Genomic DNA, 27,450 nt, shown 5'->3' on the forward strand with positions numbered 1-27,450 from the left:
GTGGTCCCAAACCTAAAGTCTATTAGAAGAAAGCCAAGGACAAAAGCTCAACAATAGGCAGCTTGTAATCATCATCACTTCAAAGATGGTTCTATGAAAAGGCGAGTCACATGACCACAATAAATCTACAGCCTCACAATCACTACAGGAGACTGCTTTGTTCACATCTGATGGATGAAAGCATCTTTTAATTAGGTCTGAAACCACTGCTTTGGTGCAACTCTTAAGCAGAATTATATTAAGACGATTTAATCAAAGAAAAAAGGCAAAGAAACACATCAGACGTCTCACACACAACAGTACATCCTGTGTTAACAAAAGCAACAAATGTCATTTTAGGCAAAGGACTGATCTAGTGTCAGAGCTCTAACACAGATCAGATCAATCATTCCAACATGTAGACTTCTCAAGACCCAAAGTGTTAGACGATTGCATTTCAATGACAAAAAAGCACAACTTTTTCAAGAATCTCCACATCGATGATTTGCAGTGCAGTAGCTATTGCGTTCCTACGAGAGAACCTCCAACACTTTCACTTTTTACTTTCAGTCACTGAGAAACATCTCCTCAAACCATATTTCTCATGATGGCAGGGAGAGAACAAACAGTGAATTGTAGATGTGTAACATCAGCACCTTTCAGGAATAAAGTATGTATCCTCACTAAAACACCTTTTTCATTTTACAGTACATACAAGGAACTTTTCTCTTACATGGACGCACGAATGTCAAGTATGCACGCACTCACACACACCCATACCATACAGACTGAACACAAAATATACAAATCCAGCTCAATCTGCTTCATAAATTAGTACCATTACATCGTTTTGAGTATTTTCTTTCATATCATCTGACTCTTAAGTGTTATTTTCTTCACATGACTCCATCTCCTTTCATCAAAAAGGATATCTCATGGTGTTAATGTAGCAGTATCGAAGGAATAAGATTTCCTTTCGCTCTAAAAATAAAAAAAAAACACTGTGAGGACTTCAAACCGACAGCATCTAATCCACAAAAGACACAAAGAAATATTCATAATATCATAGGCATTGTAACTACAGGTAAACTAGGTTTTTCATCAACAAATCAATCGCATTTGCACGAGCAGTCCAAGGTGAGCAACAGCGACAACCAAAGGCCGGAGTGAGTCTGCCGAGTAGTGTTGTTTCTAACTTAAAAATAGCATAGACACTTCCTGCCTTCAGCTCCACAGGCTGTATAAAGAAGTGGATGTAGCCTATTAGCTTCGAGAAGCATCAGCCTTAAACCTGCATTCTTAACAGTGGCCAGCAGGGGGTGACAGGAACGCTGCATAAAGAGGTCAGGGTGTATTAAATCTGAGGATTTTTATCTTACTTTAGTACAAAATCTAAATAAGTTAAGGGTCTAATTTGCAAGATTGATGTGGTCAGTATTGAGGAATGTTTTGTGAATACTGGCCAGCAGGGGGCGACTATAGAGCTGCAGAAAGAGGCCAGGTTGTACAAAATCGAAGGATACAAAATGGGTTTATCAGCTGGTTTATAACTAGAGTCAAAATTATTATGCTTTTTGTCTGAATGACTAGTTTGAATTAATCAGCTCTACATGATATCCATTTTGTGTACACTGGCCAGCAGGGGGCGACACCACTAGATGTAACCATGTTAACCTACCAGAAGTAACCATATTTGATTAATTACTGCCATTCTGCAAATGTGTTTCTGTTGTTCTCAGTCACTGGTTAGTTTAAAATTTTCTTTTGGTGACAAACAGCTGTCTTTAAAAAGTTTACTTTTCTCATTACTAGTGCTGTGAAAAGAAAGCAAGTAATAGAAAAATAAAAGCAAAGAGTAAATAAGCCTTTACATCAGCTGATTTATTACTTACATTAAAAATTCACTGTTTCCTTAGTCTAGTTTACTTGTTTCAAGTTGTCAAAATTGTTTGAAATCCATTTTGTGAATTCTGGCCAGCAGGGGGCGACTTCTTAACAAACAAACCTGACTTCCCTGCTGATTTTCTGCCGTAGTGAAGATTTTTTGTTGTTCTCAGTCACTGGTTAGTTTGAGGTTTTCTTCAATAAAGTGTAACTTTATCTTGTAACTGATAACTGATTTTAAAAAGCATGTTAAAAAAAAAAAAAAAAAATCTTAGTGATTTTCATGTGTGTACTAGTCAGGATATCTCATATTTTACTTAAGTGACATTAATCTGAAAAGTCTAGTAAAATAAAAATATTTCTGTGTATCACAGCATCAACATAAAGTCTGCACTCCTTGTAATGAATAAAATATCTTCCAGTGCAGCCAGCTTAATTTCCCCTCATGTTTCTGGAGTATTTTATCTTATTTCAAGAAACTTATAAAGAAAATGTTGCTAGTTGCATGGGTGGATATTCTTTCCCCTTTCCGACCATCTTTTTCCATTTCATGGCTTGAAATAAGATTTTATCACATAAATGTTAATGAAATATTTTGACAGAACGTTATGTAATCTGTCAGTCAAAAATGCACCTCCTGAAAACAAAGACAGCAACAGCTACGATGCTGAATTCAAAGCTTAAAAAAATATCTCACATTCTATCAGCTGACTTACATCCACCTCTTAAATACAGCCTGTGGTCTGTCCACTCACATTGTGCACAAAAAAAGCAGCAATCTCAGCTCTGTCTTGCACAAATGCATTTACAGTACACAAAAACAAGTATTTCCAGGATTATTAGGTCTATTTTCAGCGGAGGGTTCTGTCAGAGGCCGTCATTTGGCTTTTCTACAGCACAAGTCAGCTGTAAAGGACAGTGAGCCTGTGAAGTGTCTGAACACAGACTTCCAACAAACTGCTAAACAGTTAGTGTTCAGCGTTGACGGGTTTATAACTCACCAAACATAAAAAGGCTTATGTCAGCGTTCACAAATTGTGTTTTCACTTTGCTGTGTTGGAAATTAACAGAACACTACTTGCTGTACTTTCTCGTTGACAACCTACGCACAAGTGTTTTAACGTTTTTCCATTAAGGCCGCATTTATCAACACAACTACACACAACGCTGACTTGTGACTGCATCCATATTTCTACAGGGGAGTGATCTGTATGTGCTTTCATCTTCCCCCTGTCCTCCTGTAACCGTACACTCAGTCTGCTCAGAATCCATTTAGTCATTCCTCCAGATTGCAACCTGTACTCGTTCTTCACGGTAGCAGTATTAAATGGAAATGTGTCTTTTTTCATCTTGGATGAAGCTGTTGTGCAAAATATCTGCAGAGAAGTGAGAACTAAACTTCAGGAGGGGGAGGAGCAACTCCTCCCTCCATGCAGGACCCCCGTTGGCACTCGACTTCAGAGAGGCTCTGCAGGGGACTCGAGGGTCTCTCCTGTATATCCACATGTTGCTCTGAGCGCAGAATCTCATTGGTCAAAGGTTTCTCCAGACTCTGCCTGCAAGTGGTCTCAGATCTATCATCCCCCTCCACCTCTCCTCCTCCTCCTCCTCCTTTCCTCTCCTCACTCTCCCCTCCTCCTGGCTCTTGTTCTCTCACAAAGCCCTCCTCCTGTTCAGCGTCCTCTTCTCTTTGCAGGTTCTCAAAGGCTGCAGGCTCGATGGGGCTGAGCTGGTAGTAGAGCAAAGAGGAGGAGTCTTTGAGGAGGTCTGAGGGGCTCTCCTCTTGGTTGTCAGTAATGCACAGCACTGTGGCCCCTGTGGGGAATGGCCCCTGCAGAAGAACCTGCTCCACACCCGGTACCTCTGCCTGCTCCCCTTCGAGGGCCGCAGGCAGCAGGCAGAGAGGCTGCTCTGTGAGACCTCCATCCATCTCCTGCACTGCTTCCCCTTCAGCCTCCTCCCTCTCTCTCCTCTCCTGCTCCTCGGCGCTCTGGAGGTGCAGCACAGCCGTCTCGTTCTCCCGCTCCAGGATGTCCTGCTCTGCAAGTAGATCCTGAACCTCCACTTCAGTGTGCACCTCGGTCTCCTCCAGCTCAGAGTCCAGGCCGGTGATGGAGGAGAGGTCTGGGGAGGTGGAGCAGGTGGAGGAGGGGGAGGACAGCAGGTCAGAATCTGCGTACTGCTCCCCGGTGCCTTGTATTAGCATCCTCCTCTTCTCCAGGTCCAGCTTCATGATGGTGTGCAAGTAGTGAGTTCTGACGCGGAGAGGGTTGAACTCGATGCGTCCGGCTACGTTACCACAGCCCTCCCGAGAGCAGCCACACGGGAAACTCATCCGATCCACCTGAGGAGGAAAGAAAACAGTGACTGCGGGGCCCGGTTTATCCATTCAGCCCAGTTGCTCAAAGGTAATCCAATCAGACTGGATTAAACTCTGAAATTGGGTTGTTCACAAAGGAAAGAAGAATTTCAAAATCAGATTAGATCCCGGAATCCAATCCTACTCTTAATCCAGATCCAACTTTCAGTTTGTGTTGTTCAGAGCTTTTTAGTAGGATTTGGATCACTTTGATGCCAAAAATCTGGATTATCCCGATCCCAGCAGGGGGTAGGATTTCTATGAGGATTTCAGGAAGGAGATTTAGTAAAATTTTTAAATTGGTCAAATAATACAACAACTTTACAATTCAGTCAGTCAATACTTTTATTTGCATTTTGCACTTGATAAAGTTAACTTAGGCCACCAATGAAGCTTTTCAATTTAGTAAAGTAAAAACAAAGAGAAACTGAAAGAGCAGAAGCATAGATTCTCCAGGCAGAGGAACAAATCAAGCTGACCAAACTTTAGCAAACCAGAGAAAAACTTCAGATTCGCCTTCAAAAAGCAGAGCTTAAAAATGCTGGACTCTCCTTCACAGATGAAGAAAAACCCTGAACATTTTTTTTATTTTGGACATTTAGCGTCTTTTTTTAATATTTCAGACATTTTCATAATATCCACTTTTTTTTATTTTTTTATGTATATATGCTATTCATTTGTTGTGGCTCATGATGAGGGGTCATAAATGAAATAAAAAATGGAAGTGGATGTTAATGTTATTTTTGTTTTGTTTTTGTTTTTTGCTTCTTTTCTCAAAATAAAAAAGAAACCTACATTGACCCCATGTTGACTCTTCTACCTATTGTTCTTTACATAGCTGGTAGCCCACATTATGATATGTTGTCCCATTTAGAGCATTTGTAAACCTGATTTGGTAATCTTGAAAACTGTGTATCCAGATCAGGGTGATCCAATCCAATATTGGTATGAAAAACCAGCATAAAACTGAGACGGATTACCTAAACCTGGATAGCAAGGAATGGGATTTCCAAATCCGGATCATTTTGATCCAGATTAAATTTTTTGAACTGGCTCCTTATAATAGATTTCTGATACTGATGGTCTCATTGGAATAACATGCTCATTGAATAAATGAATAAAGAACTGGAGCTGACTATTAAATCAAACCATTTCACAGTCCTTAGAGTGAAATGAAGAGCTCTTTGTCACAGCAGTCACTTTGACTTGTCATTGTAACAATAATGATGGCAGCTCTCTATTCAGCGTTCACAGTGAGCCATGACAGCGAGGAAGAATACATAAGACAAAGAGCCCTGAAACTGATCCAGCTCAATGAAACTCAACATCATTAGTTTTATGAAAGATTTCAGAAAAAGGCCTGCGGGAGAATAAAGCGCTTACATGACTTCAAATTAATATAATGCACATTTAGATGCAGCACTGAAATCTGACGCACTGTGAAATGAGCAGCTGCTCTCCTCTTACCTGGCACTTGATACCAGCCTGGCTGCAGCCGCAGTGGCGAGGGTCGCAGTACAAGCGGCAGTCGCAGCCACATTCCTCCCTCGACACTCGGATAGCTCTGAGCTCGGCTTTCTCTCGGGCGTCTATGCGGGCGATTCCAGATGCTCGCAGGAGGGCTCGACGACGCTTCGTTGGCAGCGGCTGGAGGAAGAAGCAGTCGTCCACTTCCACGCCGTCCACATCTAGGTCCTCGTCCGAAACGTCGTCCAGAGTCAGCAGGTCTGCCTGAGCGCACTCCACTGTACCGTTCCTCGTCAGCTGTGGATGACAGTTAACTGTGAAAAAAGGATCGTCTCCATCTGCAGATCACTGTCTACTGTGCTTATACATACAAGAATAATCAAACCATTGTATCAATTCATTATCAGTGTTCTCTGCTGAGGCCGGCCAAAGAAGTATTAAAAATTAAAATGCTTTTCCAAACTCTTCTTTCTTCCAGTTCTCTGGGCTGCAGCCACCACAGCATTAACTATTGACTAAAAGATGATAAATGTAGTTGGAAGGGAAGAAAACATTCCTGTATTAATTTTTGAGGACTTTTTCTCAATGAACATCGAACAGTTTGAACTCAATAAGCCTGGAACAGTCACTTTAATGAAAAACTTGGACAGTGGAAAAGAATCTATCTCAGTTTTAGTGAAAAACCAACAAACTTCAGAAATTTTGAACAAAACAAAAAACGGATAAGGTCAATTACTAAATTACTAATCAATACGATAGGATGCCATGCAAAGCGATATGGCATGACATAGTCTAATACCATAAGGTAAGATGTAATATGATTTGACAGGCTGGGATATGATAGGTTGTGTATTTTGTGTCAGGATACGAAACGGCACGATGTGATAGGGTGGATAAGATATGATAGGTTAGTATGCGATAGGTCATGATACAGTTTGATGGGTTGGTACAATTCACAATGGGATGTGATGTAATACAACACAATATGATACAATTAGGGATGCACCAATACCGATCCTGGTATAGGGTATCGGTGTATCGGTGCCCCTCAAAGCTGCATCGGTATCAGTGGGAAAGGGGCCGATCCATAGTGCAGATCCAGGCAAACAACTCCATGCCTTTTTTCACTAGCGCTCTTGGCTACTTTATTTAAAATGCTACCTTTGATGCATTTTTTTGGCTGCATTACCAGTGTAGTACCAGGCATCGGTATCGAAACCAGAAAAGTTAGATTGGTGGATCCCTACATACCATGCCATTACATATTGCACTCAGGTTGTTGTAACGCTATTTAATAGATGGCTTGAATTTGAGAATGTTTTGTTTGTTTTATGTTTTACTATGTTGCCTACTGTATTGGTATGGATCGGGTATCGGCACAATTAAATTTTAATAGATCGGATTGGATTGGAATGTAAGAGTGTATCGGCCAATCTCTACACTGGGGTATGATACAGTAAGATACGATATAGTATGATACCATATAATCAGATATAATTGATTAGTATATGATGCGACGTGATACAATTATACATACAGCAGGTTAGGATATGATATGATAGGTTAGTACCTGATATGATACAACAGTTTTTGATAAGAAATGATCAGTCAGTAAACAATGGGATGGAATGCGTGTAGTGAAGTATGACGCACTTTTTGCTTTTGTCTAATAAGACATGTCACTATGATATAACTCTAATTATAGACAACATATTATGATATATCACAGTACGTTACTACAGGATACTACACAATATGACAGTGTTACACGGTCTTTGATTTTTAAGCTGCACACATTTAGATGCCTACTGAGGAGTAAATAGTAACCAATGCACAAGGTTTCGTAATACATGGTATTAACAAGCAAAGAGAGGGGACTAAGGATTATCGTCAGAGGCCGATTATTGGGGCCGATATTTGTCATTTTGAGGCCTATCGGTTTTGGCCTATTTTTAACCCGACGGCCAATAGAAACAAAAAAAAAAGAACAAAAAATCCATTCAGTGCAGCAGCTGCAAAACGGCTTAATAATTGACCAATCTGAACCGCCGTTTCACTCATTTCAGATTTGTGCGTGAGTCCATCCAATCCCCTGTCTCCCCTGCTCTGCACCGCACTGCCCATGGTCCCACCTCGTCCTTCCCCACTACCCCTCTCACGTCAGCTAGCTGCTCAGCCACTGAAGCGTCATGGAGCCAGAGAAGACCAAAACCAGGAAGCTGTTACTGTTACTGTTACCCTCCACAGGGAAGGGAAGAAAACGAAAAAGTTTCAAGGAAAAGGCTGAAGCAAGGAAGAATTATGAGCGATACAGGTGCCAACAGTGACTGAATATTGGAGAAATGTACGACCGGTGGAAAAAGCTGCAGAGGGATTTGGGACTGAAAACTGACGCCGAGACAGCTGAGTTTCTGTTGAACAGGTAATTACTTTGTTTACTACAGTGGGAGATGTCAGCTGAATAATTCTGGTGAAGACACGCAGAGAAAGGTAAAGCCTCGCCCACAGTCAGCTCTGCTCTGATCAGCTGGCAGTGGCAACGCCAGACCTGCTTTGCCGGCTAATTCATGGTTTTGGTCGCGCTGGTCCAATTGAAAAAGCTACCACTGTGTGTTACAAGGACGATGACTGTCTTGTTTGTTACATTTTTGCTAGCCGGCTTCTTGCTCTGTCGGAGAGGGAGAGTTGTTAGGAGGCGAAGAAGGGCAATACAAGCTGGGGGGCGGGATCTTGGAACACGGAGGGGAGGGGTGAGTGAGGCTGTGTTTTTCAAATGTGTCTCATCAGCCAAACTGGGTTTCAGATCGTAGACCATAGATTTAACTTTATAAAACATGCCGCTAAGCCTGGGAGCTGTTTAATAAACTCATGCTTAAAGGTATTTGAATGAAGTTAAGTGTTGGAGTTTGTATTGTTCAAAATTTTGACACCAATATTTGCACTTTCACTGCAAATTAATATTGGCTTCAAATATCGATTATCGGCCTCCTTGACTACAAACAATCGGTATAAGCCCGGAAAAATCCATAACGGTCTATCTCTAGAAGGGACCACTATGAAAAAAGTCTATAACAGTTTACACCTTTCTAAATATGGTTGAGAAAGATATTGTATCCATTGTATTGGAGCATTCAGATTATATTTTAGAAAATGTTTTCAGTAAATTTTGGATATAACCTTTCACACTGACTTCAGCATGAAATTTGCTTTTAAAGTAAAAAGAAAAAGTGAAGCTTCAAAAATTTCTCAATTCATAATTCAGGTTACAAAATACACATTTTGTAAGGAGACATCCTGTGAAACATCATCATACTAGACCCCCAGGAAGGCCCACTGTACTTAAACCTGTCCCTTTGAGTACCTTCATCTTGCGTGCGTTGAGCTTCTCTTGGCGCAGGTGTTGGCGTAACGTGTGTCGGTGGCTCGTCTCCTGCTCCCGGGCAAATTCTCCCAGCGTGTAGTGTTTGATGGAGGAGTGGTGACGAGCCATTCCCAGGGAGCTGCCCCCCTGGCTGGGCACGCTGGTGAACCCCTGGCGGCGGGGGAAGTAGTAGACTGTCACCACATCAAAACGAACCCGTTTCCCACCCAGTGAGGGCTTGTGCTGCCTGAGGATGGAGGTGGCTGAGGAGAAGGAAAGGAAGATGTTCTGTTATACATGTTGGTTTTAATGGTTGCACTGTGCTTTCTGCTGTTCCTTACGGTTAAATGTGGTGCTGGAGGGGGGGTTGAGGCTGTCGCAGCTGTCGGCGCTGTCACTACTGGAGATGTCATCGTCAGAGTCTTTAGGTGTAGAGAATGGAGAGCTGTTATCCACCTCTTCATATCTGCGTTTGAGGCTGAGGGACGAACCTGCCTCCATGGAAACTTGCTGTCTGAGGGATCAGAGAGAGATACACGTAGAGTCATGCCCAACAACAAAGATGTGAGGCAAAGTTTGTGTGGCACAGTCGACAAAATAACCCTGCTGTCACGCATTGGTATCTCACCTCTGAACTCACAAACAAAAGGTGACATCAGCTGTTTGTTTCTCTTTCATCTGTATTCCAGCTCCATCATTTCCTCCTCACTCTTTACTCTCACAAAATCTTACTTTGAAACCATCAAGCCTGCAAACATCACCATAGCAACTAGGCAAGCATGGTTTATCTGATCAGCCTTAAACAGATGATTTCTATGGCCTCTCACATGCTTCCTCTTCTGCAATAATCTGTGCAAAAGGGAGTGATGTTAAATCTGATAGATCACATGAGTAGTTACTCCCCGTAGGGTTTGTATTCAAACTGCATCACACCAAGTTTTATATCGTCATGAGCAGTCCCAATGAAAGAAGCATCAACATGTGACCTCTGGCTGTTAAAAATGCTGTTGCAGTAAAGTCAGATTTTATTGTGATGAATTTACAGTCATGTACTGTGGATGAGAGTCACATTTCATTCCTGTTTTCAAGATAACCCAGACACATTTTACTGTGAGTCACTCTAATTTAATATCACAACATGATGCTGTTATGATTATATTTTTATAAACTGTAAATTCACAGTATTCTAAAGTGATTTACTGTATTTTTCTGTTAAATGTCATACATGGAGCGCTGTGACTCAGTGGTACAGTTAACTCCATGTCTTGCTGTCCACATGCCGAAGTGTCCTTGGACACTTGACCCAGATCTGCCCTCGGACGTGTACCATCAGTGTGCAAATCGATTAGCTACTACTGATGATGCTTTACATAGCAGCCTCTGCCAATCTGTGAATGAACGTGGCATGAATGAATGAATGAACGAACGTGACTTGCAATGTTGAAGTGCTTTGAGTGTTCAGAAGACTAAAAAGCATTTACTGTAACTGAAGTATCACCTTCGTCTTGCCTGCTATCTTTGAGTTTCTGTTGTGTTTCAGAAGATGTTGTTTAAGCTGTGCAACAATAAACTATAATAATAAACAGATACCAGGAAGAGTAGCTTCTAACCTTTGCCGAAGCTAATGGGGTACACAAAAAAACCTATGAGTTAGATACCACAAAATGTATGTATTGTTCAACTACATTTATTTTTTAAATGGTTTCTTTTTCATTTTGAGTATCCATCTTTAATCTGGACCTTTGCTTTGCATTTCTTTGAGAAGTGCACTGTGAAAAGACTGCTTCAAATTACACAGTAATTTACTGCGAAAGTAATTACAGTATAATTACTGTTTCTTCACTTAAAGTCATTCAGAGATGGACTGATATGTTTTTTTCAGAACTGATACCAATTATTAGCCAAAGAGGCCAGTAACTGATATTTGGAGCTAATATTTATTTGTTTTAAAAGCTGCTGATATTGGCGTCAAAATTCTGAACGATACAAAATCAAAGACTCAACTTTAAATGCTGTTAGTCATGTATGTATTAAAGCTTATCACAGGCTCAGCAGCATGTCTTAAAAAAGTTAAAACTTAAATGAAAACTTTAGTCCGACTTTAATGTTATACTCCCTTTCAGCAGACTGTCTGCTAAAATTTGGTGTTAGTTGCAGGTTTGTACCATAATTTGTTACCTGACACTGTTGGAAATTATGATAACCCAGTACATATTTCATATTCAGCACCTTAGTATCCAGAATATTGCCAGGATCTGGATCGTACTTTTACATCTGTCAGAAATTATGGTGACCTTGTCTTGTATTGTTTTTCAAAGCAATCCAACCATTTATTGTGGAGTTATATGTATATATGGTGAAAATTGGCCCATCTCACAATGATAAAGAATCCTTTAAAAAAGAATCCTGGATCTTGACGGTGATCCAGATCGCTACCAAAGTTTAGTCACTTCTTTCTTATCCCATTTTGAACATTTCCTGAAAATTTCATCAAGATCAGTTAGTTACTTTTTGAGTTATGTTGTTCACAGACAAACTCACCGAAAAGCATAAACTCCTTGGCTGAGGTTATTAACAGCTTCCTACAGTTTTATACAGTAAATTAAGTTTTCCAAAATTTCAATGTTACGTGAATGTTATTTTTATCTTTCACTCATCTTTGTTTTTGAATCAGAGCCAAAGAAACCCAGATTTCAATTGATTTCTTACTGGCAGTCTATTAAACAAAAGGCCGATGCCGATATGCTTCAAAATGCTGAATGTCTGCACTAGTAATCAGCTGATAATCGGTCTATCCCTGGTATTATTACTGTATTTCCCTCCCCCACAATCCTTTGCTGTTAACAGTTAAATAAAATAAATAATAAAAAATATGTTTTCCCATTTACTGCAGATACTACGGTCAAAATACTATTTTATTTTATTTATTTATTTTTGTAAAAGACCGGAGTGATCTCAGAGCTTCTATGTGGACTGCAGTACATGTAGTAATTTTACTGCAACATGATTGATTATGAAGGCCTTTATCTCCTGATATACCTCTAAAGTAAGAGCCTCTGTGCCAAGGTAATCATATAATGTTTTGGTGCTAAGGGGAATGTTAATTACTATGCAAAGTCAGTTGAACAGCACTTGAATTCAGCCATAAATTGCATAATACTACCTCTCTAGGTTGAGATTTACACACAATTTACGCCTCCATCACAGGCTGTGCAGGTTTTCAACCATTACTAAGGATGCTAATGTGAGTAAAGCATCAATATGATCCATTTTCTCTCAAATATAAATAGAGTAAATGGAGCAATGGCTGGATTTTGAGAGAAGAATCGTTTCCCTTAAGAAAACCACAGTCATTGTCCTGTTATTTTGAAGGATGTGGCAGGAAACGGTTCACTTAAACCCAACTGTCACTTCATTGTATATTTACCTTCAGGGACTTGCAGTGTTGGTGCTGTATTTGTTTAACTGAGGACATGCAGAAGCTGACTACACTGTGTGTTTGGGGGGGGGGGCTGGGTATTATCAGTGTGTGACCGGCCTCTCTATGCTCCCATTTTTTACACACACACACTCACACACACGCACACAATGGCAAACCGCCCGGTTAATGAAATACTAAACCCTCTTACCTGGGGCAGAAACAGGGACCCTTATTCCAAGCAGCTCGTAGGTCGTTCTCTCTTTCCAGTGTGAGCTGCACATCAATCTTTCAACGCCCTTTGAGATGATCTGGTGCCAAAAAAAACCCTGAAAACCCTGAATTAAAGATCCAGTCTGCAACCGTGGAGATCTAGCTGGATTATAGCGTGACTGTCAATTTGCTCTCACACTTTCATCTGGGTATAATAAGGCTACTTGGGCTCCATGTTCATTGTTCTGCACACTGCCTGGTAAACCTGCGGCTTTTATTTAGAAAATGTTGCATGCCTCTCTATTTAAAGAGAAAGCAGAGGGGCGTCATATGATTCGCTGCGATTTATTTCCACGCATATTCTCAGTGCAGCTTGTTTAAATCTAAAAAGCCCAATGAATTATCTTATCTTGGAAAGCTTGCGATGGAGAAATCCGCTGACATTTGTGTTGGTTTATCCTTTTTTTCTCCCGGGGCGGCTTCAGTCGGTGGCTCTCACTTCGCTGTCTTCTCGCTTTAACGCGGGGAGGCTTTAATTTAGTTGCTTTATGTCGAAATGTTTAAAGGTCCAACCGAGAAGACGCCTTTTCTCCCCCGTTTCGCCCCGGCCCCGTTTGTTACAATGTAACAATGGAGGAAGAAATTCTTCCCTGTAGCCGTATATATACTTATTGTGACATCACCGGCATGCCCTGCGCAGGAGCATGCTGGGAAATGTAGTCTTGCGTCCATTTTTTTGCTCCTTTGTTCATTCTTTGCAGAAAGAATTGAGCATAATCTCACGTTATTACGGCACAGATGGTACTTAATGTACACCAGCACCTTTAGTCACTCCTAATTTAAAGATTATGACGTCATTACCTGTCTCTTCTCAAAGAGAAGTGTTACCATAGCAACTAAATGACTGTGCATGTCTGTAAAAAGCCTCTACAAAGACAAGGGTACAAAATGAATATATCACTATTTCTATTAAGGTTACTGTTCAAAAAAACAAATTTATTCTTGTAAACACTGCAGGAGCCAGACAAACACCTGATTGTGGACAGTACATGTGTACATATTTTAATAATGCTGATCAGATTGAGTTAAGATGGATACTTTTCAAGCTCAGTCGTACAAGGACACAACACAGGCTAACCACATCTGTTTACATGCAGCTCTGGTGCGCCTAACAGCACATTACATGTATTAGTAGTATGAAGTGGTGACATCCAGAAAGAATAAGGAGACGTAAAAGATGCAAAGGATGATGTAAAAACTGCAAGGGTAACGCAAAGTTCAACTGGGAATTGAGTTAAAGTAAAGCTCTATTTACACGTAATGTTGAAAAACAGAATGAAATGCTGAATAAGCGGACAGATTCAGGAAGCACATGGACCAGGGAGAACTTGCTGGTGTTGAGACAGTGATCACTCACATAGACAGTGTTTTCATAATCGTTAAAAATTTGTAACCACAAAGGCCAGTACGCGCACTACACATAGAGAGGACCAAAGAAGTGGATATAGCTGTCAGACAAGAAGCAAATTCAGGGATTTAACCTGCATTCCTACTAAAAGCCAGCAGGAGGCAAAAATAAAACCAAATACCTAAGCCTACGACTTCCTTTTTTTCTACTTTAAGAAAAATTTACTCAATCAAGTTTCTAGCTTTAAAACATATCAAAGCTTAACCATCATTTTGAAAGTTATCAGAGTATTTAACTGAAATAAACATCTAAAAACATGTTTTGGAGCATGGCTACAGAAATCCAAGAACCCATCAGCTCGTGTCTCTCAATAAAATGTGTCTAGGAGCAATGACTGAATATTTGGCAGCCAAGACTTCCTTTTCCCACGCAGCATTTAGGGATGTACCAATCAAATACTGGTCTTGCGTAGACTGAAAAGGTTAGATCAGGTATTGAAGGGTGAGGATCAAATCATAGGGCTTAAGTTGCCAAACCATAATTCTCCATCTCATCCTCATACTATGCAAAAGAGATTTTAAATTTAGGTCTCTGTATCAGACGATACCAAAGCTCAGGTATCGGTATTAGAATCAGGACTCAAAAAGTCGCACCAATGCATCCCTAGCAGCGCTGTTTACAGCCCAATCAGCAACTTCAGAAGTGACAATGAAAGTAAACACTCCCGTATCTTGGTTTGTTACATCCCCTGGAGTGTGAGATTCTTCTGTCACTGGTAGGTCTCAGTTTCACTGTAAACAGTAAGTTACACAGAGGCTTCACTGTGGATTTCCTCACTGGTATGGGTCGATATAGAAACTGTTTTTTAGTGATTCCCTGGTGGATTCACAATTAGTAAGTCTCAATTTTATTAAGGTACGTTTAAGAAAAAAAAAGGGAAAACAAAAGAAATATTTTTGCTTGCTTGTTAGATAGAGGTCAGTTATTTCTGACATATTCAAGCCAGATGGGAAATCTAATCTTGATTTTTAAAAAAAAGTAACTTAAAAGAAATGCACTTAATTCTGTAATCTAAAACCACTTGTTAGCTGCACTTGTACAGACATCATCAATCAAATTGTGAACAGTTTAACAGCGGATAAACTGGGATATCATACTGGCAGACTGCCTGCTTTTGCTCTCCATCAGACTGTTTCTTTTGCTGTTACATGATTGGTCAATACAACAAACGTATAAACAGAAACCAGAACACTTCCCATACAGACAATCCAGACACAAATCCTACATTTCATTTTGTAATCATAAATAAAAGATAACTTCCACACTGATCTGTCCATCAGGATGGAGTTGTAGCACTGACAACCATCCTTCTGTCTGCATGAGGTCACTTCTGAATTGTAAAATTACAAGATGACGGCATCCTAACTGCTGATCCGGACGCTAAATCCACTTCTTTGACTCGGTCTATGGTTCTACACTAACTACAGCAACCAAACAGTGTTTGGGAGTCATATAAAAAAGTTTTTTTGTTTGTTTTCTTTTAGGTAACAGCTCAAACCAGCCAAAAACTCACATTTTCAGATTTTATAAGGAATCAGATTTTACAGACAACAGCTGGACTCGAACACTTTCCCTTTTTGTCCTACGTGCGTCTGCGTCTGATTCCTCTTGCAGTTTTTTTTGTGTGACGGTGTGATTGTAATGGCTATGCCGTGTTTCTGTCAGACTATCAAGAGTGGGTCCTGATAAGGAAACCAAGCATGAAGACCAGAAATCATACTGCATTAAGGGCTGAGAGTTGTGAAACATCAAGGTCTCTCCATTTCTGTCGCCTTTTTGTTTTTCCTTTTTTGGCCATTGGTTGTTACACAGACACCAAACTGTTTCTGAAGCAGAGTCTTGGCACACCAGATGCTCAGCTAACAAATAAAGAGGGACAGCAGCTGCGGGGCTGCGAACCTCTTTCATGGAACATAAGCGACAGAGGAGAATGCAACCATCACAGGGCGAGAGAGGCAGGGCGAGAAGGACACTGCTACGTCACGACGGTAACAGTCACTTCCTTAAAAGTAAGACAGTAAGGTTCAGGGAGGAGAGGGCTGTGTGCTTCAGTCTCATAGTCCTCCGAGCAGCCTCAGGAGGAGTCTCGGGGCATCCCCACATCTTCCAGGAACAGAGAGGAGTATGAAGCTCTAGAGGGGCTGACTGGATCGGGTCAAGAGGAGAACTATTCTCCTGATTAGAGTTCACTTCAGGATGATGTGGTAGCCGTCATTTGAGTCATCTGGAGAAAGAGAAGGAAAACATGGCAGGTGAGGAGGGGTGTTATAAATAAACTGATGAAGCTCGTCAAAGTTAAATATAGAAACAGATAAAACATCATCGCACTCAAATACCTTTCATTGTGTCCAACACGAAACACACTTCATCCTGGAAGTTCTGAATCATCTGACGATAAGAAGACGATAAAATGTTTAGAGTAAGAAAAAGGAACGCTGATATAATATCTAGATGCTGTGATTTGAAGGTGTAATCAGAGAGAAAAACATGATCTTACCTCATCACTGACCAGCACGTGGATACCTGTGGGCCCCTGTTTGAAGATCTGGTTTATCTGTCTGGGTGAGATGTTGAAGAGCTGAGCGATCTTCTCTGTAAGCTCAGTAGCTGTGAGCTCCTCCAGGTAAATTGCGTGATAAACTGCGGGAAAGAAAAACAGACATTGAATCTGTTGCAATATGGACACTTGACAAACTGCATTTGGCACACGGCCGGTCGGCTTCAACCCATAAACTTTAAAAGAGCCTAACCCTAACCATTACAGACTGCATATCAGTAAATTTATGAATCTTTGGTATGTACTCTGATAGAGAGCGATGAATTTCATTGAGATTTTAATGTGGATTTGGTGGAAAACCTTTCATTTCTGTCTGAATTCAGAGCAGGCTGACTCGTTTTCTTCCAACAAACATCCATGAACCACGAACAAGCCCTCACCAAAGAACGTGTTGGCAGCAGCCTCTCCATTCTCCTGTTTGGGCTGCTGCTCTCGAGCCTGCTGAGACTCCTGGCAAACATAGATGGTCAGCCTCGGGCGTACCACACTGCAAACAGTATTCACAGATTAGAGTTAGCAAAAAGGACCTGAAAGGTTTTGGTATTTCTTGTTGTAGAGGGTAGACGAGATCGTAAAGTAGATTTAACAAAGACTCACCGTCCCTTCAGTGCATTGAAGAGTCTGATACCATCAGCGGGACCACAGATCTGAATGACATCCTCTCTGGTTAGCTTTAAAAGATCGGCCCCTGGTGCACAAAAACAGGAGTTTAATTAAGAGTGTGAATCCAAAATACAGATCTGAGATTTGTATAAGAAATACTGAAACTACCAGGAAAACCTACTGTGGAAGAATGGATTGATATTATCTATGATATCTTTAAAATGGAGAGGATTACCTTTGCTTTGAGACTGCAACAAGGGATTTTTTTTGAAAGATTGAAAAGATGGATAATTTATATCACGCCAATAAGACCATCATTCGTTTAAAGTAGATATTTTGTGTCCTTATTTAATTAATCTATGTATTTCATTTTATTATTATTTATTTATTTATTTTTATTTTATTTTTATTTTATTTATTTTATTTTATCATTTTTTTTATTTAAATTACTTTTATTTATGTATTTTATTATTTTTTCATTTAACTTAATTTTATTTAGTTATTTTATTATTTTTTCATTTAACTTAATTTAATTTATTTTATTTTATTTATTTATTTTATTTTAAATTCCCTCTTTAGAGGGCTTTATGTGTCTGAGGTTTCACCCAACATTTTATATATGTTTTTGTATGTTTAAAGTTCCTGCTTTACTTTTGCTGTATTTAAAAAAAAGGGTTTTATGAATATCTCACTGAATGCATTATTGGTCCTTACATGCATTTTTACAGCTTACCAAGTCTGGGATTTATTTTATTTTATTTATTTATTTATTTGCTGTTGAATTTAATAGTTTATTGACAGGTGGATTATTGTGAAGTATGATTTGTATTTTTATCTATTGCATGGACCTGAAAAATCATGATAAAAAAAAAACAAGTAAAAAAAAAAACATTTACAGTATGTGGAGAAGTCTCAGTACAGAGGTGACAAAGTCTAAAAAGAAGCTGTAACCTTTGGTTCCTCAAGTAGCAAAGTATTAAAACTGGAAAAGCAGTCAAAAAATAAAAAATTCTGAAACAACAGGTACAGATGGTAGTCTTGATGCATATTTCCCATCTTTGTGAAAGCCTCTCCTTTGATCAAACATAAGAAAAGCATCCACCACATCTTAGCACTGACTCACCCAGCGTTTCATGCTCGGCTCTACAGTCTTCGTGCCAGTGAAAATTCAGTGATTCATATTTCTGCAGCATCGTGTAAAACCTTTACACAAAGGGTGTTTCACTTCTGGCTGTGCGTGGTCTTCATCACGCTGCTTCGGCCTTTACTTTTGTTAACAGAGCTATGAGAGGTGCTGGAACAGAGAGCCCCTCTAAAGAAATCTCTCTTTTTACTTCCTTGAGTGCTTCAGATCACCAAAGACATGAGACGCGAGTGTTTCAATTAGGCTTTTCCAATGACATCATAGCTGGATCTTACCTGAAAAGTTGGTGAAGAGCCGACAAAAGGGCGAGAAGCGGTTTCTTAGAAGCCACTGTTGTGCATCCTGTGGGGTAGCTGTGGGTAACAAGTTCTGAGGAGGCAAGGAAGACAAGAAATACAGAGCCCAGAAAAATGAACAAATGTAAAATCCTGATGAGTTTCACAAAGTTAGCTTGCTGAAGTCTCAAGTGGAATTCATATTTCTCTTTTTGGAAGGTAGCCGTTATCTTCAAAACACCCTTTACTTTTGAAAACATTACAAAAATGTGAAGTTTTGGTAGTACAGCAGAAATGTCAACCAGAGTAGAATTTTATCTGCTTCCCCGTCATGCAAAGACTATTTCTGTATCTTGTTTTTTTTTTTTTTTTTTTTGTGAGATAACCCTGTAGTTCTGATTTGCCATCATTAAATACTTTCATTCCCATTTCAAGGAAGGTTAAGCTCTTTTCTTTGCTTTGAAATGACAGCATGGGTAGGGATGGGAATAAGATTTTGTCAATACAGATGCCCTTATCGATCTGCTTATCGATCTGATTCTTTATTGATTCCCTTATCAATTCCTGTTGAGAATTTTCTTGGTACAAAAAGTAGCTTTACAGCTTTTCTGTGTCAGTAACATTTCATTCAGTTTATACTGCAAGTGAATAAAATGTAATGTGTCCCTGCGTCTGGATATTTCTGGGCATAATTATACAGAAACAGGTAAAAATTGCACACAATGTGACGTTGATGTACTGTGTTGTAATATATTAATTGTTCAAGTAGGCCATCTAGTGTCTCAAAGTGGTTACAGTAGTAGTTTAAGTTGTTTGGAAGCTTTCCGTAGTTATGAAGTCAGCCATGAGCCTTTCAAATGCCTGTTTGCTTTTGACTTTTGAAATTCTGAGTATTTTTTACAAAGAGTTGATGTGATATGTTTCTGTGATGAAAGTAAAAATTCTATTCTGAAGCTGAAGTTATACTGAGGTATGCTAATTGCTAGCATATCAATTCAGTTTCCCATTTACGCTAGCATCAAGCTTGCACTATTTTGTTGTTTTGGTAAATAAGGTGATTTATAACATTTTGAATGTACTGAATATGAATCATCTGAGAGAGTAATGTACATTTCTTTATGAAGTCAGTTCTTCAGTAAAACTTCAAGTTGAAAATCCTGAATCAGAGTTTTCTTGGGGAACATTATCGAACTGCTAAGCTAAGATAGCTGCAGCAGACTAGTCGACGTAAGGCCCAGCGGCTCCAGGACAATGTAAAGACTTGATAAGGGAATTGTTAAGCACAAAGGCTAACGATATCGATGGATTGTAACATTTTTTATCGATTCTCAACAGGAACCGGTTTTCGATTCCCATCCCTAAGCATGGGAAGCAAAGGTTTGACACCCAGCAGTTGTCACCTTAACACCTGTGTGTATAAATATGCAGTGGTTGAGTGAAACAGGAGGTAGAAAGGCGGTTAACTTACAGAGTGATGAACACTTACATCTGCTACCTGAACGACAGGCTCGGGCTGGTGGTTCGGTGATCCATTCCTGAAAAGGATAAAAGGAAACTCAATGAGGTTTGAACCGAAGCAGAAATCAACAGGAAGAGCAATCCACCAAAACAGCATCAAAGTGGATTATATGGTAAATTAGATTCAAGCAGATCAAGATAAGATTGAGCTACAGCTGAGAAATGGAAACATTCGTACCCTTCCGCAACTGGGAAGCTGTTGTGTGTGCTGTTGAAACCAGGAGACGGAGAATTGTTGACGTATGTGACCTCAGGCCAGGGGCAGCACTGAAAAAAACAGGGACCGTTGTTATTGAAGCATCAAAGTTACCTTGAAGCTTCAGCTGGCTGATGAATTCAAAAACCATTCAGAAAAAATGTCAGAAAAAAAACAATTGTTTATTGTTTCTTTAAACATCCTTGATAAGTGAAGCCTGCTTTTCCCTCGTTTTATCACAGAGAAGTGAACACTGCTTGTTTTGGACTGTTGCTCAGGCAAAACAACCAAAGAGCAGATGTCTACGTCCTTGATCTCCAGGGAGTTTCAACATTTGTCAGAATAAAGCGTTCATCTAAAATTCAACTGAAAGGTGTAACCAGAAAAAAGAAGATTGTTAGCTGAAGTTCCAGTCCGAATCACACCACTGTTAACACCTCAGTGGTTGGCCAATCCTTATCGTTTTAGATATTGGGGGCAAGCTCTGCACTTAAGTGAGATTTTTTAACAACAAATTTTGTTTCTAAGATAATTTTTCTCTCTGAGATAAAAGTGAAATCAAATAACTGAAGTACAAAATAAAATGAAGTGATTTAATACTCCAAATGTTTAAACTACTTTAAATCGCTCCATGGAGTAAAGCTTTATAAATGAACTTCTCCTAACCTCTGTAAGTATTGTGGTTTCATAGGAAGGCTGGTACTTTTCTTTCTCTTGTGGCGCCCTTTTCTCCATTTTCTCCCTGTCCGTCTTCTGCTTCCTGTCCGCACCTTTAGGCTGAACACAGGTCACGTGAGAGTCATTTACATGGATCTTCGTATGGAGTTTACATTTGCATTGCATGGCATCAAAGTGTCCACTCACCTTGAAGACTTTAACCTGGCAGGAGGCTGAGTGGAGGTGTTCTGTGTATTCGTCATTGTCGTCCCCTTTGAACGTGTCGATCTGGATGCGGAACGGCACGCCCTTCTCTCCCCCGTGCTTACGCATGGTGAATTCTGTGCTGATGCAGTGTACCTAAAAAAGAAGGGGTCAGAAATGTAAAGTCATTGTGGAGAAAACAATCCTCCAAACAAACCTGATGCATTAGTTGTTACTGGTTGCAAACTCAGTTTGCCAAACAGAATAAATAAGTAAACTGCATGTTAACAAGCTCAGCTACATAACGCCAAAGATCAAAAAACTGATGATTGCCTCTGCTAATTAACAATGAAAGATAAAAGGTTTTGTCCATCATGCTACCTGGATAAAAACTGAGGTTCTTTTTGATGGGTCCCAAAGGAACTCCACAGTGTTAAGCTGAGTAGGGTTAGCCCTGGGGTCGATTATGCCGACGGACATGGGGATATCTGCAATGGATCAACGTGAAACAGGCTGTTATTAAATGATTTTTTAAACACACACCAAGCTCTCCATTACCATCATCGAGTAAACGTAGCTCAGATTAACAATCACAGTCCTGAACTTCATCATTCAGTGGTTAATGTACACATACAAGGCAAAGCAATATCAATCAGTATTTACACAACAACCAATCAAAAGAGCAAGTCTAGACAGCATCCTTAATTGATCATCCATAGACCCAACATCAATCTACCATAAGCAGACTACATTCTGTCCAATCTGGGATTTAAGAACTAAAACCTCCAAAGCAGACCAGGCAGTGCTCACCTAGATCGAGGATCCGATCTCCGGGCCTGTTCCAGCGCCAGCCTTCCAGCTGCTGGTGCTCTGTGTACTGAAGACGGCGGTCATGAAACACCACACGGATGATGCTCTGAAATTCAGGGAGAGTTGATTAAAAGAAGTGAAAGTAACAGATTCAAACTTGCTCTGATGTCATTTTCTATAATCTTCTGTGTTTAGCGTCTTACCTTCACCATTTTACCAGTGATCTCTGGGAGTTCCCCAATCTTTCGATTGTCAAGCATTCTTATTTCATAGGACTGGCCTGAAATGACAAGAACACACAGTGGTTAAAAAAATTACGAAGGAAGTCTGACTTTTGTTGTCATACCTATCATGACACATTGAATATAAATTACAACCTCATTTGTTTTCAGGTTTATGCCTGCTTGGGGACTTGGGAGTTGTGAAGAAGTAGATTAGTTCACGTGACGACAAACTAATCTTAAAAATGTACGGAGAAGGCCAAATCATCATAACACTTAGCAAAATAGAGCTAAAATTATCTACGTACCATATAATGGAGCCTTTATCAAGAGGTTTATGACATTTTTCTTATAACTAGGAACATTAAAAATGATGGACTGGACCCCATCCAGCAAATTCTGGATGAGTTGCAAAATAAAGTGGACAGATCTGATGAACATTCAAAGGAAATGATTTGGCTTGACTTGCAGAGACATGTGCTGCTATAACTGCTGCAAAATATGCACAAACCAAATATTTAAGTTAAACAGATAAAAACAGGAGGAATCACTTTATCTGTATTTGCTCAGAGCAACCATCTAGATGTTTCATTATCAGGATTTGGAGGCAAAACAAAACGTCAATACTTTCAGATCTGTCAGAGCTCCAATAATTTTGTTCACATTTTCACTTTCACTCATTTGTGACCTGTTTGCAATTTGCCATTAAATAACAAAAAATTCCTTTCCACCTTAAAAACATCCAAAATAACAAAAGACAGCATAAGTGCCAGGTGACAGTTTAACAGTTTCAGCACTGTGAGATTCAGAACTGGAGAAAAACACAGAGACTTCTGCAGCACCAAAGAATTCTTACGGGCAATGCTACTGAAAAATACACAAAAAAAACTGGGATAAAGTGTAAACTTCGTAGGTAAAACTAGAATACACTAACATAGATAATATCCACACCTAACTCGCCTACAACTACTTTACATGGTCAATAAACAGATCTCTATCTTCCTGTCTCTGCACGGTGGGATGTTGTAATGTGTAAATAGTTAGCAGTGACTATTGAATATTGTTCACACCCCTATTTTATTTCAATAAATGGAATGGAAAACATGTTTGAATCTACAGGTAAGCAAAAACTTGTTTACTGCATACTCAACATCTGTGGAAAAAAATAAGCAAATCTTGTTGGTGAAGATTGCACTTCTCTTCTTCGTGAGAATAAAAGTAGCATAGATCAATTTCTTTTCAGTCTCCTGTGTCCGGGTGCTGACCTTGGTTGAGGTAGGTGAGTGTTTCATCATGCAGTTTGACAGCTGGTGAGGTAGCTGCACACAGAACATACTGGAAGGGGAGGATCTGGTTCTCAGAGTCTGGGGGTAGGTTTGACTCTTCCTGCTTGAAGATGGGGAGGGCGAGGACATCACTGCAGAACAAAGATTAGACACACAACACTGTCAGTGAACTGATATGGAAAACAATCCCACCTGTCCTTTTCATCCAACATGGGGAAAAAATATTTTTTAATTACTGTTACAGATTGCTTGAACAAACCACACCATCACCAAGGCGGTGTCTTATTTCTTAGTAAGCTTTGCAGTGTATTTATTACAATGTAGGCAGCCTGGGCAGCCTTTCTAAATACCAAGGTATCCAGCCAGGAGCTCTTTGCTTCTCTCTACACAGGAATGTTAGGAACAAGTGGGCACTTAGCAGCCTGCACAGTATCATTTAACCAGAGCACTTAACCATCAGAAAATAGCACAAAAGAGTTATCTTTCTCCAGCAAAGCACAGAGTCTGAGTCAGCAATCCTAAATGGATTTCCTATAATGTTCTTCACAAACTAACTGAGCTCAAGAATCATAAATATGAACAGTTCCCACTTTATAATCCTGTAAAAGAAAATTAGCACCCAAAGTACTGGGTGGAGATAAATTAACACTGGTGTATTATTACTAATCTGTCTAATGATTCATCTAATCGTCACCAAACAAGGCTTAGCTTTGCATTTTGTCTGTACGTGCTGATTAATTTGCCCATCTGTTATCTTTCAGTGCAAGGCCCATTGCATTCATGCCCAAATCGAAAGTGTGAAGATATTATTTCCTCAAGCTGCACACTGATGTGCTCACAGAGACTGGATGAGAAAATGTAGGGAAGTTTTTAGGGTGTCATCATATTATTGTTTAAATTCTTAAATAGCCATTAAGGAACAAAACATGGATGATTTTTCTTTATCACTTTGAAACAGCCCCAGACTGCATCAATGAGATGTCTCTGACCATATGGCACATGGTAAATGTTTTTGTCAACAGCAGCCCTCAAACCAATAGCTCATGAGAAGTAAATGATTCAGTACCTCATGCTGTATGCCCCCGCACCAAGCTCCTGGCCAATCCCTGACAGACTGGCATCAAAGTCCTGGACGAGTCCGGACTCGATCACTTCATCCGTGAGAGGCAACTTCAGAGCCCACGCCATGGTGACGATGGGAGGATGTTTCGGAGTGCAGAAACGGTTATAACTTCGCACTATTTTTATGAGGAAAGTGGGGAAAAAGTTTATCAAATAAGGTTAATATTAGAGCAGCAAGTTGACTCTCTAATCTGGGTCATACTGACCAAAAACAAGATAAAATGACGCCGTTAAGAGACTCGTTAAGGATCAGTTACAGGTTATTCACGCCACTGTAGAGCCTCTCACGTTTTATGCAAACGTGCACTGATGCGCTGTTAAGACGCGACTAACTTGTCTTGATGCAAGCAATATACAACAATTCCTTTCAATTTCCTTGAGGTAGTTAAATTTTTTTCAATTTAAAAACTTGCCTTTGGATAAGAAGAGTAGCTCTTCACGGTCTCATGCCATCATGTCGCGCTCCTTCACTCCAGCACTACATCAAACATGTCGAGCTAACAAGGACTAGCCTGTCAGCTAACTTATCAAGTCGGATGCTAGCCTTAATTAGCTTCACTTATGAGAAACTCACTGCGACAAACCGACCCTCGTAGACATATCTAAAGGCGGAGACTCATAAAATCTGCGCAGGTTCCTGAATAAATGTTAAATAATGTCTCGCTTTTGTTTGTTTATCTTGCTTCGCCAGGAAAAGGAGCTGCCGTAATTTCCGTTACATTTCTCTTCTTCATGTTGTTTTGGAAGTGATAGCGAAGGAGGCTTAATCTCACTACCGCCACCAACCGACTGTGGTCGTAATTACACACATTTTAGTAAAGGTTGCCTGATACGGAGGCACTAAGCTACAGAAGCGTATTGCATTCACTTGAAGAAAAAAAAAAAACAATTCAGGTTTTTTTAAGTAATTTATTCTTCGGTTTGTTTTTTTCTGGTAATTAATTTTGATTTTCTAATTATTATTATTTTTATTGGTTTGTTTTTTGTTATAATTATTTCTGTTTTTATGAGTAATTTTTTTGTGCTAATTAATTTTGTTTTTCTGATTAATATTTTTTTTATTGGTTTGTTTTTTGTTATAATGATTTCTGTTTTTATGAGTAATTTTTTTTCTGTTTTCAGATTACTTTTTTCCTGTTTTTCGGAGTAATTTTGTCCTGAAGTATCAAGCTACTTTGAAATTCCACGAGAACCTCAACCTGCTGTTTTACGTGGTAATATTTTCCTCCTGTTTTAAGGAGTAATTTTTTTTCCTGAAGTATCGAGCTACTTCGAAATCTGGTGAAAACCTCCAACCTGCAGACGACTCCCGTGGATGTGTGGTGGCTCCTGTGTCCCGCACAGATCAGAGATCCTGTTCGGCACATATATGCCTTATCCTTAACTTTCTACCGGCTTTCCAATGTTGAAGCAATGCATTTTTTTAATGCCACATCTTCATCTATTCCTTAAGTATCACATTGAACAATAGGCTTATATAAAATATAAAGATAAAGTAGAAAACATTTCAAGGGTATCATACCCTGTGTGTGGCTAATACCTTACCTTTGTTGACCTGGTATGGACCGGTAGAAAGTTAAGGATAAGGCATATATGTCCCAAACAGGATCTCTGATCCATGGGGGACACAGGAGCTACCACACAACCACGGGAGTCGTCTGCAGGTTGGAGGTTCTCACGGGATTTCGAAGTAGCTCGATACTTCAGGAAAATAATTACTCAGAAAAACAGGAATAAAGTAATCTGAAAACAGACAAAAAAAAATTACTCATAAAAACAGAAATAATTATAACAAAAACCAAACCAATAAAAAAATATTAATCAGAAAAACAAAATTAATTACCACACAAAAGAAACCGAAGAATAAATTACTCTGAAAAACCTGAGTTGTTTTTTTTTCTTTAAGTGAATGCAATATGCTTCCGTACTAACCTAACTTTGATAACGTATTAATCTTGTTGGTTTCTCGGAATGTACCCACTTTCTATTAAGATAACACAGCTGTTTGTCCAGGACAGCAAGTTGATATGATATAAGTTTTGACATGTAGGCTTATTGAACCATTTTTTCAAGATAACAAGCTTTTCTTATGATAAATGAAACACTCCCTGATAACTGACTGTCAAAAAAAAGCACATGAGCATATTGCTGCCAATTCAGAAAAAATAAATGTCAGGATCATGTTACAACATGACAAGTTGTATATTTAGTATGTGATAGTGAAGTATTATGTTGTTAGAATATACTTAATTATCACATTATTTTTAAATACATCTGCACACAACAAAAAGTGATTAATAAAGATGGTTTATTTTATTTATCTGACATAAAAAGACAAAAAGCAATGTTTCTTCCTCCCTTCTCTGAAAAAAAAACATATAAACAGAACGTAAGTGCTTTGCAGACATAGGATATCTTATCTTACTATTATAATTTAGCTATTTATTCATGTTTGCATAACTTATTTTGATATAAGAAATTGCCATTTAACATGTTAAAACAATCGTTTGCAAAATGTATTATTTTGAAGGTAAGGTTTACTGCATGTCCACTGCAACAAAGATTGGTGCATAAGTTTCTCTTAACTCTGCATTGCTTTTGCATATGAACTACATTGACACTAATAATAATGAGTCTTACTTTTTACTTTCATGACTAAAATTTGTTTGTACTGCTTCTATTCTGAAAGCAAGGCTGCTTGCTGTTTG

The 27,450-nt window shown here is 39.4% G+C and overlaps 2 protein-coding genes across 3 annotated transcripts; both read right to left on the bottom strand.

The window, feature by feature from the left end:
- Nucleotides 1–2,257: 2,257 nt before the first annotated feature.
- csrnp2 (cysteine-serine-rich nuclear protein 2) lies at nt 2,258–13,352 on the bottom strand. Its single transcript, XM_074682391.1, has 5 exons — nt 12,680–13,352; nt 9,392–9,564; nt 9,051–9,313; nt 5,690–5,986; nt 2,258–4,207 (listed from the first exon to the last, which is right to left on the bottom strand). Exons 2-5 carry the CDS (start codon nt 9,549–9,551, stop codon nt 3,257–3,259), a joined length of 1,671 nt encoding a protein of 556 aa, XP_074538492.1. The 5' UTR covers nt 9,552–9,564; nt 12,680–13,352; the 3' UTR covers nt 2,258–3,256.
- Nucleotides 13,353–13,660: 308 nt separating this feature from the next.
- Nucleotides 13,661–25,486, bottom strand: tfcp2 (transcription factor CP2). Of its 2 annotated transcripts, none has more exons than XM_074681689.1 (16): nt 25,156–25,486; nt 24,687–24,858; nt 23,600–23,751; nt 22,317–22,393; nt 22,114–22,219; nt 21,685–21,791; nt 21,307–21,459; nt 21,109–21,219; nt 20,425–20,513; nt 20,215–20,263; nt 18,729–18,822; nt 17,304–17,394; nt 17,087–17,193; nt 16,647–16,789; nt 16,486–16,537; nt 13,661–16,373 (listed from the first exon to the last, which is right to left on the bottom strand). In XM_074681689.1, exons 2-16 carry the CDS (start codon nt 24,806–24,808, stop codon nt 16,336–16,338), a joined length of 1,491 nt encoding a protein of 496 aa, XP_074537790.1. In that variant the 5' UTR covers nt 24,809–24,858; nt 25,156–25,486; the 3' UTR covers nt 13,661–16,335. The 2 variants fall into 2 exon arrangements, with proteins under 2 accessions (XP_074537790.1, XP_074537789.1); XM_074681688.1 differs by having other exon boundaries at nt 20,197–20,263.
- Between the last annotated feature and the right edge of the window lie 1,964 nt (nt 25,487–27,450).

Source organism: Halichoeres trimaculatus, unplaced genomic scaffold (genome assembly GCF_033239565.1).
Source record: "Halichoeres trimaculatus isolate MK-OKI-2021-1 unplaced genomic scaffold, fHalTri1.1 fHalTri1_scaffold_11, whole genome shotgun sequence".
NCBI lineage: Eukaryota > Metazoa > Chordata > Actinopteri > Labriformes > Labridae > Halichoeres > Halichoeres trimaculatus.

What these genes read in the sequence shown, in the direction of transcription:
- csrnp2 (XM_074682391.1), bottom strand. Translation starts at nt 9,551, where the DNA reads ATGGAGGCAGGTTCGTCCCTCAGCCTCAAACGCAGATATGAAGAGGTG. An exon ending in CTCCAGCACCACATTTAACC is followed by an intron (nt 9,314 to 9,391) that starts GTAAGGAACAGC and finishes CCTTCTCCTCAG; the next exon opens with CCACCTCCATCCTCAGGCAG. An exon ending in TCAACGCACGCAAGATGAAG is followed by an intron (nt 5,987 to 9,050) that starts GTACTCAAAGGG and finishes TGTCATCCACAG; the next exon opens with CTGACGAGGAACGGTACAGT.
- tfcp2 (XM_074681688.1), bottom strand. Translation starts at nt 24,808, where the DNA reads ATGGCGTGGGCTCTGAAGTTGCCTCTCACGGATGAAGTGATCGAGTCC. An exon ending in GCGGGGGCATACAGCATGAG is followed by an intron (nt 23,752 to 24,686) that starts GTACTGAATCAT and finishes TTTGTTCTGCAG; the next exon opens with TGATGTCCTCGCCCTCCCCA. An exon ending in ACTCACCTACCTCAACCAAG is followed by an intron (nt 22,394 to 23,599) that starts GTCAGCACCCGG and finishes TTGTCATTTCAG; the next exon opens with GCCAGTCCTATGAAATAAGA.